Source organism: Gymnoscopelus braueri, assembly GCF_963280865.1.
Source record: "Gymnoscopelus braueri genome assembly, chromosome: 13".
NCBI classification, from domain to species: domain Eukaryota; kingdom Metazoa; phylum Chordata; class Actinopteri; order Myctophiformes; family Myctophidae; genus Gymnoscopelus; species Gymnoscopelus braueri.
Window position 1 is genome coordinate 28,616,719 of NC_137615.1, and position 19,870 is coordinate 28,636,588.

Below are 19,870 nucleotides of genomic sequence, written 5' to 3' on the forward strand. Positions count from 1 at the left end.
AGGAGTGTGAACACAGGACCTAAAAGGTGTCTGCATGGGAGTTAAGCCCTATATACTTTGTCTGACAACAAATCTACCAGATCATGTCTGTCTTATATTGCAATGCATTATGAGCTTAGAGAGCTTTTCTTTGTCCCCAAAATTAGATGAATACATTTGTAATAATAATAGGCAAACATTCAGTGAAAATAGATGAACATTTGGCAGAAAGAGGCAAACATTCTGCCAAAATAGCAGATCTACAAGTTCATAACGTGGCTATTTTCGACAAAGGGATTTGCTATAGAGGGGGAAAAGAGGGGTTCCCAGTCAACCTTGTATACAGTATGGGGTTTAAGTGGTTACATGCTAACGTGCAAATTCTGAGACCGTTCATTTAAGCCATTAAAACCGGAAAGGCATCTGTGTCATTTTAGATGTTTGCGTTGGCTATTCAAAAATAGCAGATGTACAAGCTCGCAGCAACGCTGCGAGCTTGTACATCTGCTAATTTTGAAATTTTTAAGAAAAAAAATCTTGAAAGTGTGAGAACTACTGATTTAGAAGGCATTTGTAGAATCGGCCTCAGGTCTTAATGGGTTAATGTACACAATCCTGTTGTATGCTGCAAGTTTGAACTAGGCTAATACATGAACAACTAGTCACAGCTACACTACCTCATCTTTGTCATATAGATACGGTCATCTTCATGCCGTGAGTAAGAAACAGGGTAAATTCAGTCAAATGGATACCGTATTTAGGAACAAATTTTGCTGTTCAGTTTGTTTGTTTACATTCATCTACAGGCGCCATTTGTGACTAAGCTCAAACCCCTAACACTGTATTGGTTTATTGAAATATTCAACCAGGGAAAAGCCGCATGACCAATCTTGATTCCCTGCCAGTACTGAAAGAGCTACAAACCTCGCCACATCTCATGGGATCCGACGATGCTGAGATCTACTGTGTGCCTTGGTGCTGAATCAGTTTATTTGAATGTTATTCGGAGCAGGACGCGGCCATTAAAACAGAATCAGACTGTGGTTAGTTCAGAGTCAGGGGAAACAATGGGGTGGGTCTGTCTGCACACCAAACACATGAAAACTATCAGAGAGGGAAATTAGGCCACAGATGTAGTGTTGCAGGGGTGACTGTGTGTGTGTGTGTGTGTGTGTGTGTGTGTGTGTGTGTGTGTGTGTGTGTGCGCGCGCGCGCGTGTAAAACAGACTGTTTTCATTCCCAGGGCCTGTAAAACGAGAACCCAAGTCTGATCTCAAGAGGAAAGATTCAACTCTCTCTCCCGCTCCCTCTCTCCACTCTTTTCTCACACACGCTCTCAATTCTCACCTTCCTGAAGGGTGGCCATTCCTCCTCCTGCTGCGCATCGGGGTCGTTGCTAGGGTCCTGAGGGTCGTCGTTAGGGTCACAGTCGGTATGAAAAATGCTGGCGGTGCTGAGTTTGTACAGCGGCGTCAGGGCGACGCCCGACGCGTCCCAGAAACGCACTGTACCGTCCTCGTGGCTGTAGAGAGGATACAGACATGTCAACATCAGCTGTTGTACATTAATAGGGAGGGGTGGGCTCAAAGTAGATTGAAAACAACCTCAGCTGATAATTAAAATGAATCGTTAATTAATCGACCTAACCATCGTAATGGTTAGGGCGCGTACCACGTGGGCTCTAATACCTGACAGCGAGTCCCCCGGTTCTGAAGGACAATTTGCCACTCTTCACTCCCCTACTCTCTTTACGTTAATCCTGTCTCTCTACACTGTAACTATCAAATAACTGCAAAACAAATCCCTCAAATTAAATACATAAATAAATACAAATGTTATAGGTTAGCTAGCTAGCCATCAGTTTTTTCTCTGATGTCCTTTCCCAGGGCAACGGTTTCAAACCACAGCAGAACAGTTGACAGTTTTGTCAAAAAACTGTTTTGTCAAAAAACACTGAGTTAACACATTGAGTGCCAGGGTTTTTTAAAAACAGGGTACAGTCAGTGCCTGGATTTTTAACCATTTTTGAACCTTTTTCAAGTAGTCACAAAATATTTTCAGTGATCACCGTCCTCACGGTGATCCCCTCATTACACACATAGAGGTCTCGTACAATCGGGGGGAAAAAATGATAAACATTCGGTAATCCGTTCCATAGTTGCAGCCAGTTGAAAATAGTCAAAAATAGTCAAAAATACATAGTAAAAAAAAAAAAGTACACAGGAGCCGAGATACAGGCTTTTGAAGTCATAAGTTAACCAGGAAGTGGATTAAAGTCTAAATCTTCGAAAAATGATATCTCCTGGTGCTGTGAAGGGATTTTTTTTTCTTTTTTTTTCCCCCCCAAAAACGGTTATAACCGTTTTTGGCACACCTCGTTTGGATTATGAAAAACGGTCCGGACCGTTTTTGGCACTCAATGTGTTAAATCATTCAGTACCAATGACGTGTAACACGTCATTTGTTTCCAAGGCCCACAGTGCCAATGACGTGTAACACGTCATTTGTTTCCACGGCCCAGAGTGCCAATGACGTGTAACACGTCAAAACAGTGTTTTCAGTGTTTACGCTAGATGGCGCTCTTCGCCAACCTATGAGTGATCCTATGACTTCCGGAGAAGAGTATACCCGGAAATAACACAAACATCACAACAAACCCAGCCCTGTTCAATCTAATGCTACAGGATTTAGAAGGAAAAAAAAATCTCTGCGTTCTTGTTTATTTCTGCATTTTTGGCGAGGGGCTATATTCAACAGCCAATAACTCAAGAACGGAGGGCCGCGGTGACATGCTTTTTTCGCCGATGGAGGCAGAGACACTCTGTCGTCCTGGAGCGAAATATTCTGTGGCTCTTGAAAGGTTAGTAAAAATGCTTAAAAACACTGGCACTGGCTGCAGACTGTTCTGAAAAACTCTGACAGTGAATGAGTTCAACTTTGACAAGTTGTCCTTAAATGATATTTTATGTCTTGTTGAAATTCATTTAGGAATTAGTGCTGGTTGTGCTGTTGCACTCATTGCTGTGCAGCACTGGCCTGGATTAGAAATCATCTGAAAAACCCGAACTATACTTATACTTGGTTGTGAGCTTGTAGATCGAATATTTTCTGTATGCGACACTGTGCAACCAAGTATAAAATACCCCTTAACAGGAGATTGTTGTTGTTGTTTTCTGAGTATCTATAATAATTGAACTCAAACACGAATATGGAAAGTACTTGAAATGCCCATGCCCTAGTGTGTGTGTGTGTGTGTGTGTGTGTGTGTGTGTGTGTGTGTGTGTGTGTGTGTGTGTGTGTGTGTGTGTGTGTGTGTGTGTGTGTGTGTGTGTGTGTGTGTGTGTGTGTGTGTGTACATACCCAGTGAGGAGGAGCTCCTGGTGTTTTGGTGGAGGTGTCTGGTTTTTCCCTCCACATATGGGCCAGCTCTGCACCAAGTTACCAACAAAAGACAAACATTAGGAAGGTATTATTATTTATCCTGATTCTGAACAGCATACACAGATGTAAGGGCCTGGCAGGATAACATTTAGTTTTCAACCCCAACTCAAATATTCACTAGTCCTGGCACAAATGTGAACACATTTGTGAATGTACTGCACACACGCACACACACAGTCACACACAGTTCTGATGCCAACCTCACACAAACAGGCAGGACTTGAACTTATGAACTTATGAACTCAGCTCCGTGCGTGCATGTGTGGGTATGCGTGTGTGAGTTTGTGCATATGTGCATGCGTGCAATCTGTCCTTAATCAAACAGCTGATACAGGCAGCAAAGCCACTGCAAAGCCTTTTAACCACCTCCACCTGCTCTTTAAGCTAACAGGCTTCAGCCAGCAGACCAACACTCAAATGGCAATTGGCTTTCCTGATGACAGACACAGTCTCTAGACTTAAGCTGAGGTACGACTTTAATGATAGACTACCCTCATAATTAACCTCTCCAATGCCACACCAAGTTAAAAGCTATGCATTACAAAATCTAGTTACACTGTTGACTTACTAGCATTCACTCGACATTGCCCTGCTACTGCTACAACTTAAGCCTTGTGGTACTTCCAGGAGCTTTGTGGATACAGGAGGACTTGAGGATCAGCGATCTAACTGAGGAACTTTAACTCTATACAGTAGAGTGTTATCAGTTCATTTTTATAGGAACCCAGATAATGCTGCAATCCTGTTTGTTTGTGTGTGTGTGTGTGTGTTTGTGTGCGTGTGCATTACTGAGTACTGGCAGGTCAGCTAGCCTACTACATAATGTGGAAAAGGTGTGCGTCTAAGATAAGTTGAAAGCAACATCCACACTAAATAGCTTTTCTCGTCTGTGGTGCAGGGAAGTTACCTCTGCATTGAATTGATTAAAAGCACATAAACATTTCGGTCACAACTACCTTCCTCAAGATGGTTTTCAGTCTAATCAGAGTATGCCTTCTTTCGCACAAAATGAGTACATATATAGACAAATTATTACAGCAGTAAATAATAAATAAGAGCGTTGATCATTTGAACCCTAGCATGTCATAATAGGCGAACAATGTATGTTAATTAATACATGTGTACACTCACGATTAATGCATACACTAAAATCTTCAGTGTTCGTTTAAGGTATTTATACTCTGCGTACTCGCCTGGATCCAAGGGGTCACACAGTGCTCCTCATGTGAATGAACACAGTTCTACGCATCAAGTAGAAAAAAGTGAAACACATTTCAACTCTAGCAGTGAGCAGGCGTGTGCATGACAAGCACACCCTCGCCTCCCTAACTGCCCGCTCGCCTCTCATTGAAAATGTATTACTACGTGTCAGTCACTTCCCATGTGAAAAAACCTTTACATGCGTCAAACATAAAGGCAAGAGGGGCACGGTGGCGCAGTCGGTAGCGCTGTCGCCTCACAGCTAGAAGGTCCTGGGTTCGATTCCCGCCGGGGATGCTGTGGGCGCTGGGGGCGTGTCCTCTCCTCCGTGTCATCAGCGCCCATACCCTAGGTGGGGTTGGCGAAAGGGCCTACTCTGTGTGGAGTTTGCATGTTCTCCCCGTGTCTCCTAGGGTAGTTAATACCCTCACAAAAACATGTCGTAATCCTGGTCACTATACTGCCTCCCCCTGGTCAGCCGGGGCGCCTGATGGAGGGGAAGGGAACTGGTTGGAATAACGTGTTCCTTCCACGCGCTACGTCCAACCAGGGAAACTCCCCCCTGTCAGGTGACAAGAAGGTCAGTTGGCTCTCATGCATTGAAGGAGGCATGAGCTCGGCCCTGGCCTCCCTAGGCTGGTGGGGGGAGTGTAGTGCCCAGGATCACTTAGCAAATTGGCACCGGGTGAAAAAAGGGTTACAAAATCGAGGGATAAAAATTTAGGAAAAAAAAAAAACATAAAGGCAAGGACTGTGGCTCCCACTTTTTAGGGTGAAGTCCCCTTCCCAGTTCCAAAGTAAATTCAGTGCATTGACAGATACCTTACCAATGGGGCAACACACCAAACACAAAGGCTAGGACCTGTGCCTCACCCTGTGTGCACGCTGCTGTCCTTGCTGGGCCTTGCCTGCGTTGACCAGCCTCTCCCAGAGTTTGGGAGGAACAGCGGAGACGTGACAGGAGCACGTGATGGCAGAGGAGTGCAGAGGAGCCAGGTAAGGTGTGGGCAGAGAGGGCCACCCAGAGGTCAGGAGGTCGATTACAACCAACTCCTCCTCTAACAAAACCACCACGGCCGAGGGGTCATCAAACTCTGTCAAAGAAAAGAGGGAGGATAGAGGCTCTGTAAACCTTAAAGTTAAACTCATATATTCAAGTGTCTGTTGTGGTATGGAAGATCCTCTTAAAAAAATAAAAGTAACCATGATTTCTGTCATTTATCAAGCTTGCCCGGTGTTGACAGGGTTATTGTGCTTACAACACGTCCCTCCATCTCTCCCTCCCCTTGTCTCTCTTGTGCGAATCGAGCTCTACCTCTCTCTCCCTTGCTGATCAAGCTCTGGTCTGACATCTCACACACACACACACACACACACACACACACACACACACACACACACACACACACACACACACACACACACACACACACACACACACACACACACACACACACACACACACACACACACAGAAGCTTTTGTCTATCAACGGAATGAACGGATATTTGCGCTCACGTTAACCGTTGCGTAAAACGCTGGTTTGCACAGACATCAGGCACGTCTTTGCTGATTTGCGCAAATTGTTAAGCAACGGTTTCTGTTGTGTGTGACTTCAGATCAGAGCTCGATTAGCGAGAAAGAAAGAGAGGGCAATAGACTGAAAAGTCTGAAGCCTGAACACGCTGATCAAAACGTCGCAATGCAACACCTTGTCAGCGCAATATCCCTGGCAACACCAGGCAAGCTGCTTGGGTATATACACTGTATGAAGCCCCTCACCTTTCTCCTGCTCCACATTGTGGACAGTGAAGAAGTCAATGACTCTGGATGTGAAGTCTAAAGTGATGTGCTCTTTGTCCTTTTGGATGGACAGACAGTGGCGGTCTCCATAACTGGCTCTGGGCATCCCCCCACTGTACAACAACACTGGAGAACTGGAGGAGAGAATGGGATGGGGAACAATAGTTGATATTGTTGGAATTAAGCCCAATTTATTCTTATACTGTAGGTTGGGGTGCAATGCGTCGTGCGCTTGTAGACCAGCTATTCTTGCGGGTGACACTGGCGTGTAACTTAGTATAAATCAGGCTTATCCAAGGCAAGACAGAAAAAATTAAAGCAACACAAAGGCTCTCCATGGCAAGACAGAAAAAATGAAAGCAACACAAAGGCTCTCCATTCTAACACAATGAAATGGAAAAGGAGAGAGCTGCAAGCACTAGCGTAGGATTTATATTTTTTTATGTACTAATGGGTCGTACGAGGAAAAGTGCCCAGTTGGGTTAGTCATTAGATGAAAAAAATACATAACACCATTTTCCAAGCTCTATTAAAAAAAAAAAGAGTAATGGGAGAAACACTGGAGTTGCAGCTTTGATTTTGCTTTGAATTATCCATTGCAAAAGGAACTTGTAATATCATTACTTTGACTTACTCAATTCCTCATTGTGTCAACGTGCCACTCACCCTGACTGTGTGGTCCTCCATAGGATCTTGTTAATGGCCTTGCAGGGGAATGGACCTGTGACAAACAGGTGTTTTTTCAGGTTTTATCAGGTATAAGGTAGAGGTGTGTGTGTGTGTGTGTGTGTGTGTGTGTGTATGTGTCTGTCTCACCATAAGGTATAGTAGAGGACACTGGCTGGTGAATATAGGGGTTGCCGCTGGTTACAGGCCACACAGAATATCCCCCGTCGCTATGGGAACTGACGAAGGAGTTTCCAGTACGTTCCCACACCAGGCTCTCCAGCTGCTGCAGATTGACACACACAATTCAAATATTGTATCGGTCAGCAAGGTTCAAAGACAATTAAGGATACAAAAAGCTATGTCTCCCCATACGGTATGTAATGTATGACACACACACACACACACACACACACACACACACACACACACACACACACACACACACACACACACACACACACACACACACACACACACACACACACACACACACATGCCTATATGCTAAGCCTTTCATCTCCTCTATTATGAATACCTTATTGCTTTTAGCAATACAGTATTCATGAGGGACCTTCCCTCATGATCTGCCTATCAGGCTATTTCTCCAACATTACTCTGACCTGCTTCAGTGCAATGCGTTCAACGCAATGTAGCATAGAAAAGAGATATGGCAGCATTCCAGCACAATGCAACAAAGTTCTAGGACAGTTCAACCAGCACCAAGGGATGCTCCAATATAACACAGTAAGATCAATGTGCCTACAAAAGCACTTTGAGATTTTCACAAATGTAAAGTACATAATAAATAAAATCCATTATTCAAATGGCCTACCACTTGCAATAAGGGAGTTCCCTACATATCCTGTTTTTAAGACCCATCGTCTGGCTAACGCCGGCATGTTTACTTATATATTATTTTATATGGATGTTCATTAATGTGCTCCTCCCCTATCAAATAAACAAATTCATAAATTAAATAAAGTTTGTCAACATGCACTCTCAACAGAATGAGCATCAGTCTGCTCAACATGTGCAAAACGTGCTGTTCTTTGACCAGATACCTGCTTGCCCAGGAAGAGATGGTCTGGATGTCGAGCGTTCAGATCCCATAGGACCACCAGGCCTCGGTTGTAGCCAATCAGAATCTTCCCAGGCAGCTGGGGGTGTTCCTGAAGAGATTCCACTGGTCCCAAAGACTTCCCACACCTGTAGTCCTCTGGCAAGCTGAAAAACACAATACTATTATGCAACAACCAAAAACATTCACAGTTGGAAAAGAAAAATACACCCACACAAACCAAAAACCACTATCCCATCTCAGGGCTGCTTTTGAAACCCATCGATGCCATATTTGACCCTGTGTCCTCATACATCGAGGGATTGCATCTCTTCCTCCAGTTCCTCATTAGACACGGAACAGAGATGTTGGAGGCGAAAATAACTGAGGAATGCCATGTTTAATGAGCAGCTATTTTGTAAGTAGAGCATAGGGATTGGAAAGCAGAGAGCTAATGAGGTTCAAACGTTAAAGAAATAGCTCTCTGAAAACTCAAGCCAAGAATTCATCCACACAAGTCCAAAGACTCTAGCCCTGGCACAGGAACCTCATCTAAACAACAACAAATGAAGCCAGGAGCTGTGCTGCAGGGAAGATGTCCCAACTACACCGCAAAATCCTGTGTTTATTTAAGTCAGAGAGCCAGAACCGTTTATTTAACTCTCGAAGTGTCCGTTTCAGAATTAAATGAACACTTCAGTGTGCATTCGTTCTTCAACAGCAGCACTAGAAAGCAGAAAGATCAGAGATACCGCATTGAGATGACAGAGGTCTTGTCCCAACGGGGCTGTGTGGTGGGAGGGGGTGAGGAGAAAGAGAGGGATGCAGATGACAACAGAGCGATAAAGCAGAGGATGGAGGGCAGACATATCTGAGAAAGAGAAAGTGAGGGGAGGTGGGGGGAGATGGGCGAACTCTCTGGGCACTTGGTTGCGGATGAGGCAGAACCGACCCTGGAGAGATAGCCTGCCTGCCACACAAATACGTGCACAAACACACACACACACACACACACACCTCTGACTGGTTGGGGAGGGCTGACTGAGGATCCTCTCCGGAAGCAGACAGGCAGAAACCCAACAAAACATTCCATTGTCTCCCTCTCTCTCCCTCTCTGTCCATGAGTATTTTTAGGGAATCCGGCATCCTGCTGCAGAACCCGATGAGCTTGTGTGTATGCGTGTGTATGTGTGTGTATGCGCACGCGTGCGTGTGTGTATGTATGTGTGTGTGTGTGTGTGTGTGTAAGATCGTGCGCGCGCGTGCATGCGTGTGGAGAGATTCGACTAAACACTTCCCTGAACCGGAACACCAGGTTTTGGCAGCCGGCACAAAGCCGCACTGTCCAACATCTTCTCTCCCATCTCCACACACAGCGCGCACGCACACACACACACAAAGCCTTATCAGGGCCCTTGTTAGGCTTCAATTCCGCCCACTTCCATAAACAAGCCTGTGTAATGAGGGGTTTGGCCACTCAGTCAGAATGAGGCTGTGTTACAGCAGAACACAACAGCACACTGTTAGGCAGTGTACAAACAGTACAGTACAATGAGGAACGCAGTGAAATAAACACACACTCTTGTCCTGCAACATATGTCTGCCACATGTTTCTAACATACAGGAGTCCTCTATGGAATGGAAAGAATGTACGGTATGGAAAGAAAGACAGTGAAAAAGAACAAATAAGTATATAGTTTGACAGACACATATTCCATAAGTATATGCATATATAAAACATTACTGGATGTTATAGTATGCATGACATGAACAGCGAATTGAATTAATGCAACAAATCAAAACCATAAACCCAACTTTTCTGTGCTTGGTGAAATCCAGAAGATGACAAACAGACATGAATTATTTTCTTTATAAATTATTAATGGATTGCTGTATAAGCTGTTGACAGAACATGTAGGATATACTGTATATCTAACGTTTCTGTAAACCTTTCATTTCTATAAACATGGACAGATGCTTTCTGTTTGAAATGCCCGTATGGAAATTGGGAAAAGGGCCTTTGTGTATTCTGCACCCGTGGCATTCAAATGCGTTGCAGAATGACTTGCAGAATGAACATGTCAATGTTTTTACATTTACGGTATCTGGTTATGAAACAGACTCTTAAAAGTATTTTAAGAAATGTGATTTATTTTAACCACATGAACCCTAGTGTCCTGATTCTGAGGTGAACATTCAACGAAAATAGCAGATCTTCCAAGATCAAACTACAAGCTTGTATATGTGCTATTTTCGGCAAGGAGATTTGGTGTAGAGGAAAAAAGGAATGGATCATGAATAGAGCCCTGGGGGACCCCGGTCAACTAAATATATAGATTGTATTGTCTTCCTTTGTTTTTTCTGTTTGTAACTGTGTTTTAAATTATGCTGCTGCCTGTCTTGGCCATGTCTCCCTCAAAAAATAGATTTCTAATCTCAATATTCACTATCCTGGTTTAATAAAAGGTTACATTAAAATAAACATATATTTAACAGGAATTTCGACTGAACACATCTGTGTCATTTTAGATTTTAGCGTTGGCTTGTTAGCTAGCTTGTACATCTGTATCTGCTATTTTTGAACATTTCTGAAAAATCTTGAAGGTGTGAGAACTTCTGATTTAGAAGGCATTCTGATTGACTCGGCCTCAGGTCTTAATAGGTTAAACTAATAATTCACTACCTTTGCACAATGTCCAATAGTTCATACCAACTGGACTGAACTCAGCCTTGCAGTGGCACACGTCAGTCTGCATTGTACTGCGTTTGAAAAAGGTCTGAGTCACCGTGTGAATCAGGCTGAATCACCATCATGTCAGGGACAGTTATTTTATTCAATTGTATTTGAGAATTGAACTGGAATTATAACACTCCACTTCTATTGGATCTCTGCCTTGCTTCACTTTCTTCGGATCTGAATGTTCTTGTGGTCCCTGAACCTCACAACCGTGACTCAACTCCTGTGTGTGTGTGTGTGTGTGTGTGTGTGTGTGTGTGTGTGTGTGTGTGTGTGTGTGTGTGTGTGTGTGTGTGTGTGTGTGTGTGTGTGTGTGTACGGTGTGTGCAGGGTGTGTGTGTACACACAGTTTGGTGTGCATGTGTGTTTTGTATGGTGTTGGTAACCTGTATGGTGTATGTGTCGTTATTGCGTATTTTGTGGTGTGTGTATGCACAGTCTGCGCACTCGCACTACTTCTGCTACATGCACAGTTGGGAGGCGTGAGTGGAGGGGAACGGGAGTGTATTTTATGTTCAAAGGCGAGAAAGAGTGTTTATAAAGAAAAAACGAGAGAGTGAACAAGAGGGAGAAAGAGAGTGAGAGGCCATTAAAGTGCCTCTTTTCATAACGTCTCCAATCCCATGGCTCACAGATATGGAGCGATACACAATCACACTAAGTGGCTTGTGTAGTGAATCCAAAAAGAGACCAGAGTCCAGTGCTGAATGTTTCACTGCATGGGGAAAATGCATATCAGAACACAAACTACACAGTATTCAGTCTGTTTCCATCTACAGAAACCATGATGTGTTGCATTCAAGAACCAACAGTCCAGCTCTGACGATCGCAACGGATTCTATATAATTCTAATCTAGAGTCTGTTTCTATCAACAGAACCCTGATTATGGTGCGTTCAAGAACCACTCTGTTTATCAAAACAGACTCTAATGATCATTGTAGGGCAGTGGTTCTCAAACATGTTCTTAAAATTTTAAGGACCCCCATAACTCTGAGTATATAAATGGAACCAAATGAACCATTTGCTTCCATTTGTATACTCTCAGAGTTACAGACCTGTAATCGTCCATTTTGAACCCCCTCAAGGAACCCTGAGGGTCCCTGGACCCCACTTTGAGAAGCACTGTGAGCGTATGTTTCTATCAACAAAAGCCCTGATGTGTTGTTCTAGAAGCAGCCATCTGGTTTTGGAAGAACAGGACAAGAGGCACAGTGGAGGATGACAAAGTTCTCAGCGCTGAAAAAGCATTTGCTTGCAGCTGCTTGGGTGCATTAATGAATTATTGATTCAAGGTTCATGAGTGAGTTTATGAGTATGGAGTTATTAGTGTTATGTTACAGACTCTAGGAACACACACACACACACACACACACACACACACACACACACACACACACACACACACACACGCTTCTCACCTCTGCATGACCTGGTCCTGGAGCAGTGATTGGTTGTCCCTCAGAGAGAGGCAGGGCAGATCCAGGAAGTACACGCCCCCTCCCTCTGTTCCAACGCAGAGCAGGTCACATGACCTCGGGAGGAGGAGCACAGTCACCCGGGTAGCGCTGGAGAGGGAGGAGAGAAATATGATGAAGAGATACCCATGGAATGATGAAGAGATGCAGATGGAATGCACACGATCATGACATTTTACTTTTAACTGTCATACAAATAATTGCGATCGACGATTTGATTGTGTTTTTGACATTGAACATTGGAACAAATAAATACAAATTTACATCTCCGTTTTTTCTTTTAGGCTATGGAAACAAAAAATATAATAAAAATAAATAATGTACTATGGCCAAAACAGGCCATATTTAATAATTGTATACTTTGACTATGGTTTTAAATAGTGTAAATAGCCGATCTATACAAGCTCACAATGTGTGGAATTCTTGTGTAGATCTGCAATTTCCAAAAGTTTTGAGAATGTATGAACATTTTTCAACAGATGAAACGATTCAGACGATTATGCAAAAATAGTTATGATTATATCAAATAATTACGATAGGCGATTATGTAATAATTGTGACAGAGCTAATGACACAGACATGTCATTTCTCTGCGGAGGAGAAGAGCTGATGAGAAAGAGATTAAGATGGAGCGAAGGAAAACTGAAAAGTGATGTTTGCTGAATGACAGTTCTAACAGAGACGCGGGGAGGGGAAGAGCGTAAATAGGTTAAGGGAAATCAAAAGTAGGGCTGCGCAATTTGTTGAACACCAAAGAAGGACAAAAAAACTCAGCTGGCAACTGCAAATATAAAATCCCCAAAGACTGCAGTCTTCCTCTCTTAGATCAAAACGAGGGCGTTTGGGGAAGTTTTCTATGATGCACGGGTTGACTCGTGATCCACAGGCTCCATGAAAGGCTCCTGAAAGTGCCAAATGGCGACAGCTCTAGAATGTGTTCTAACAATTTTATGGCAACCCATGTCTAGCCAGCTAGCACATTAAAAAGGACAGACACATCGTCAGTGCCTCTTTCTGGTGCTGCTGCTTAGATGCGCCGTTTGTCCTAAATTTGCATAAAAATATTATTTTTACTAATACGCGTGTGCATCCCTGTCAACACTCCAAGCTTTGCTCTATGCGAGTCAATAAGCTTTTAACCATCTGTAGGCTATCAGGCAGTGTCACTTTTGCCATTCCTTTGGACATTTCAATTGCTAAATCATTTGCAATTCCAAAACAGGCCTACATTTCAGCCCACAAACAACTTGGTTATCAAGCAATCCACTCATCTACATATTCATCAGCATTCCACATTTCTCCATCCAAAGTCAATGCTTATTTCATCGGTTCATTAGGATTCCACTGGGGATTTCCATAAATATTTCTAATTTCTCCATCCATACGCAATAATTTTTTCATAGGAACATTAGGATTCCACTAGATTTCCATAAATATTAATCTTCTTATTTCATGGATTCACTATAGCCTATCAAGCGTATATTTCATTTGTTTCTATATTTTCTATATTTCTATATATTCTATAAAAAACAAAACCACATACACACAAATAGGCATAGTAGAGTTTTATTCTACATTTCAACAATAGGCCTGAATGCTAAGCAAATGCAATCTAGTAGTCTAACCCTATAGTAGCAAGAAAGCAGAAACATTTTAAAAACAGCGGCTTGGGTGCAGTCACCCACTAGCCTTGTTTAGAAACAACAGAGCAGATTGCGGTCAGGGTGACAACAGCTGCTACCATGGTGTTCAGGTGACTCCAGAGCTGACCAGTGCATCACTATAATAAAGACTACAACCCAGAGTGCTCCTTACAGGTCCCGACTGAAATTAATACTGCATATTTTGTTGTGAACACAAGTGGCCCTCTCTTGCACAGCGCCTTGAAAAACATTTTAAAATAGTGAAAATAGCCGATATACAAGCTCTCAACACGTCATAGAGCGGCTATTTTCACTATTTAAAAATGTTTTTCAAAATAGTAAAAAAAGACGTTTAGGCATAAGGGGTAAGAAGCGATAGGGCCCAAGGTGTTGTTCCTGTACCGTTTGTAGACTAGGTCCACAAATTAAAATCAGGTGTTGGAGAAGTAAAAGAAAATAAATTAAATTATCATATTTCTTTCCAGAAGAGCACTTGTTTGGAACCAGTACTAAAATAATACATTTGTATAGAAGATGGTGGGTCAAGATGTTCGCAGTATTCAGCAAACCAAATCACAATATGTCAATGTAGTGTAGCTGCAAAAGGTGATTTATACTTAGTTGTGCACCAGTTTCGCACACCGGAACATAAATAGCCAATCTATAAGCTCACAACGCGCTGTGAGCTTGTACATCTGCTATTTTCGGGGTGCGACACGGGTGCGCAAACAAGTATAAAGGGCTGTTCACCCAAGCACGATAACTATAACTGTAAGGATAATGTGAGCGTCTACACTGACGAACGATATGTTCTATAAACAGCAGCACCAAACAGTCTAGCTGTGTGAGCCTGTGTCAGAGAGCCCACACGAGAGGGCACGAAATAGAGAGATCTCCCATCTCTGTGGTGCTGAAAGACACATCCAATAGGATATATGGATATCATTGCTGTCGGGTGTATCTCCAAAACTTTACAAGATTTACAAGCTCTCAATGCCTCGCGATATATCTGCTATTTTCACTACTTTTGTGCGACAAAGTAGGGCATTAACTTGAAATATGGAGATACAAGATTTCTGCCCGACACCAGCAATATCCGACTCAAATTATGATTTACAAGGAGGCGAGATAGTTGTACCTGAGGTAATGACAGCTGGCCTACCAGCTAGCGTTAGCTACTCATAATCGTCTCTTCATCTCTTCAAGGGTGAATGACGCTGACTGCATCCCAGATGTCCTTCTGAGAGAGTCTGAATGGCTGGCAATGTTTCCATCATTCATAAAAATCGTTCTGCAAGTGATCCGAACGACATTGTGTACGTCGACCATCGCTGTCGTTAATAGTTGTGGTGTGGACGCTGCCATCCACTTCAGTTAGAACCGTTTTTTAAAAACGACATATTTATAGTTGCCGTTATAGTTATCGTGCTTACTGTGAGCGGCGCTGTACTCAGGCTTAATGGATGATGGAGTTAGACTGAGGCGTGGAAATAGCAGGAGTGTGCACTGTGCAGCGTTTCGATGTCACTACTCACACTGATCCAGTGAAAGGACACCTGACACATGGCCGCACATACAGGTAGGAGAAAGAGAGTGAGTGACAGGGTCACAATGAGGTGGGTGGCTGCCTGTAGTTCTCCCATAGGCAGAGGAAAGGCAGTGGTGGAAAGTAACCAAGTACATTTACTCAAGCGCTGTACTTAAGTACAGTTTTGAGGTACTTTTACTTTACTCGAGTATACTTTATATACACTTCTACTCCACTACATCTCAGAGGCAAATATTGTATTGTACTTTTTTTGCTCCGCTATAATTATTTGACAGCTTTAGTTACAAGTTACTTTGTAGATGTTTTACTGTTATTACAAAACATACACTTAAACCCTATTCTGTGCTTCGAATATTCAAAAATAGCCAATCTACAAGCTCATAAACAAGCTTGTAGATCTGCTATTTTTTGTATTTATGCTTTTGTACTGCAAGTATATTTCTGATGCCAATACTTTTGTACTTTTACTCAAGTAGAATTTTAAATACCGGCCTTTATATTTCTACATTGTGGTATTGCCGCTTTCACTTAAAATCAAAGTACTTCTTCCACCACTGAGGAAAAGACACAGAGAACAGAGCGATAGGAGTAAACAGAGGGAGCGACCCCTATAGGAGGTAGAGAGAGAGAGAGCAACAGACGCTCACATACCTGCAGCTCTCTATGCCCGGCCTCCCTGGAAGGGTGTAGTCACATACCTCCTGGAGACACACCACGCCCTCTCTCTTGACTCCACCCACCTCTCTGGGAGCCCCGCCCACCAGCTCCCACAGGTGGATTGTGTTGTCGTCCAGCAGCGACAGCAGACGGCCCTGTGACAAGAGTCAGGGCAGACGTGGCATCACAAATCAGCTGGGCGACAGGGCATAGCAGTGTCGGGCATTTTGTGGTGCCACTGATAGAAACCCCATTCATTTCCCCATAGAGATTTCCGAAAATATTTATATATATTTTTGAAGCCTGTAACCAAGCCAGCCCCTGATGAATCATGATACATGCAAACATACAACATTTAATTCTGTGTGCAAAAATATTTGAATATTTAATTATAAGATATACTATATTTCATTTCATTTTTTGCGGGAATTATATATTTTTTGACACACAATCAAATGTTTTATGGTCATGATTCACCAGGAGAATTACTCTCCCAACTCATGCCACCGTTGCAACACTTTGAGAACAAAAAAGTGAATTAAATTAACTATTATCTAATAGTAATACCTTTATAGTCACTATTATCACAATCACATGCAGCATCAGTGACAGACTGTGTGGAGGTGTTGTTTGCGTACCTGTCCAGGCAGGAAGTGTATCTGTGTGACAGCAGCAGTGTCCTTGTGTAGTCCTGTGAACTCCACACCTGGTGACCCATAGCTGGGAGGAACCGTTAAGGAACACACAGGCTAGTATACAGTATATTTCCTTGTTTGTTTTCGGGCAGAAACCTCTTATCTCCATATTCTTACTTTTAAAGTAACACCCTACTTGATCACACAAAAGCATCAAAAGCAGCAGATCCTCAAGCTCGAAACGCGGCGCGAAGCGACGCGTTTCGAGCTTGTAGATCTGCTACTTTTGCTACTTTTGAATTTGAATCCTGAAAAGTAACAGTTTTGGACATATAAGGTTTCCACCCGACAGAGACAATTTTCTAGAAAGTGTAAGAGCAAATCAGATTAGACAACAAGTGCACCAAGAGGCCTAATCCCTGCACCTACATCTGTTGTTGTACATCTCTCTGTTCCGGAGAAACACAATGAGTAATTGTGCCATTGTTTTTGTTTTTTTACAGTAGATCACAGCACACCCACCCAGTTTCATGAATATCGTACGTGGTAAACAGGTTGCATGGTCCACAAGGCCATGATGCCAATTATACAGTTGGTGTATAAAACCCTGAGTAGATTAGTGTTTTTGTCTTTCATAATACCTATTCTGAACCCCAGGTGGTGACTATGTAATCACCAGACACAAGGGAGGTGATGTTTCCTTCCCTACCCTCGAGAAAGTTTTTTTTTGTTTGTGTTTTTGTTATATTGAAAACATGCTTTCAAATGATTTTAAAATGGGTCATCTGCACTCTCTGTCCAAGCCTGGTCCCGATGGAGGGAAGCTAGGCACCTGACTCGATGTTGTCTGCTTGTCTTCTGTCTATGTGGGTGGGGGTTATATCCTGCCTCATCAGCGTTATTGTACAGTCTATTGTCTATTGCTTCCGTTGTATTGTAAATATGGAAAAAAAGACAAAGTTTCATGAATATCTGCTTATCCATTCATAGTTATTTTGCCAACAGACAGGACAGATTAAAATGCCCTGCCACACATTGCTGTGGGCAGGATCACACACACACGCACACAATTTCTATAACAATGGGCCCAATTCACTAAGCTGGTCGTAAATAACGTGTAAATAAAGTGACTAAAGAGGGTGTATTTTCTCTAAGCAAACGAAACGAAAGCATTGACGAAAGGGTGTGTAAATCCCTTAAATGTGCGGATCACAGGTGTATGTCATGATGAATCCGGACGGCTGCCATCTGATCGTAAAATCACAAGCGCGCTCCCGAGAAGTTCATTTGCATTGTTCCACGCCCCATTTCACACCATAAAAAGGCAACAGGAAATATCCAACTTCAAACTGACTTCACCTAACGTGAAACCAACTTCACCGCGCTGAAGAAGTTCAACTTCGTCTCTCGTCAAAATATACAGATCTCGTTGGCGTTGCATCGCCTTGACAACTTGTACATCTGTTCTGTCTGGAAGCGAGTCCCTCGATTGCACGATGGATCAGCTGAACGTAATGCTCTCATAAATGTGAATAAGAAGTTTACAAAGTAACCCCACCACCAAATAATAGGCTAACAAAACAACAACGAAAGGATAATATATACACTTTATTGATGAATCACACTCATAATGTGGGAAGTTGCGTAAATTCCTTTACGTTCAAAATATGAGATTAAACAGCTTAGTTAATCGGGCCCAATGTCTCTCCATCCCAACTATCTCTGTCCATTATATCCGTCTTTCTCTGAGAGTCTGTCCCACAAGGGGATAATCAAAGACAGACTAGGGAGAAAGAGGGTGAGAGACAGACAGAGATGCTTAAATAGAATACTTTAACTGGTTATTCAGAGTGTTGTAAAACAGTACAGTGTAATAGCAGTGGTGAAGTTAGAACACTATAGCAATTACCAACTGCATATGACGCAGGAGACCAAAACCACTGTAGAATGTGCGCGCGTGAGTAATGAATAGTGTGTGCATGTAATAAACACTGTACTGTGTGTATGTGTGTAATGAACAGTAATCTCTGCAGAATCCTCCCTTTGTTAGTCTAGTAAATGAAGCAGAGCCGATAAAACACAGGCTGCCTGCAAGAACTGTGACGCCATGTATACACCAGCGAAGCTAAATTAGGCAAAACTGTGAATTAACACTTGCATGCTGTACACACATGCTAGCAGCCACACACACACACACACACACACACACACACACACGTACGTACTGTACTAGCACATACTGTACACATGGCTCCTGGCATGTAGATAAAAAATAGTTCAACAAGAGGAAATTCGGGGAGCGTTCACAAGATGTTTGTCTTACTGTAGTTCTTTACACACATTCATGAACAAACACATCTCTACCTTCCTACATCTCTCTCTTTCCCTTCATCTCCTCCCCCTCTTTCTTTCCATTCATCTCTTCCTGCTCCAGGCTCATCTCCCTCGCTCCATCCAGCACCATTTATTCACAGTCTCTCATCCTCATCTTCCCTCTGTCCATCCATCTATCGACCGATCTATACCACCATGCAGTGGTGTAAAGTGCATTTACTCAAGTACTGTACTTAAGTACAATTTTGAGCTACTTTTACTTTATTGGAGTATTTCTAATTTTCAGTACTTTTACTTCTACTCCACTACATCTCAGAGGCAAATATTGCACTTTTACTCCACTACAATTATTTGAAAACTTTAGTTACTAGTTACTTTGCAGATATAAATTATCACATTATAAAACATTAAAACATTAACCATTTTAGTCCTATTTTATACATAGGCTATTTGAAAATAGACGATCTACAAGCTCACAACGTTGTGAGCTTGTAGATCTGCTATTTTCAAACATTTTAGTACTTTAAGTAGATTTTGATACCAATACTTTTGAACTTTTACTCAAGCAAATTAAGAATTCTGGACTTCTACTTGTAACAGAGTACTTCTACATTGCAGTATTGATACTTTTACTTAAGTAAAACATTTGAGTACTTTTTCCACCACTGCCACCATGATACATCCCTACTA

General features: G+C 42.6%; 1 protein-coding gene across 1 annotated transcript in view; it reads right to left on the reverse strand.

The window, feature by feature from the left end:
• llgl1 (LLGL scribble cell polarity complex component 1) overlaps positions 1–19,870 on the reverse strand; it is a 54,413-nt gene that overhangs the window by 16,192 nt on the left and 18,351 nt on the right. The window contains exons 3-12 of the mRNA XM_080448467.1: positions 16,850–16,931; positions 16,206–16,366; positions 12,306–12,452; positions 8,154–8,316; positions 7,240–7,375; positions 7,090–7,144; positions 6,403–6,557; positions 5,494–5,714; positions 3,340–3,407; positions 1,327–1,501 (exon numbers count right to left, since the gene is read on the reverse strand). Coding sequence (XP_080304593.1) covers positions 1,327–1,501; positions 3,340–3,407; positions 5,494–5,714; positions 6,403–6,557; positions 7,090–7,144; positions 7,240–7,375; positions 8,154–8,316; positions 12,306–12,452; positions 16,206–16,366; positions 16,850–16,931 — 1,363 coding nt within the window. The remainder of the gene's footprint in view (positions 1–1,326; positions 1,502–3,339; positions 3,408–5,493; positions 5,715–6,402; positions 6,558–7,089; positions 7,145–7,239; positions 7,376–8,153; positions 8,317–12,305; positions 12,453–16,205; positions 16,367–16,849; positions 16,932–19,870) is intronic.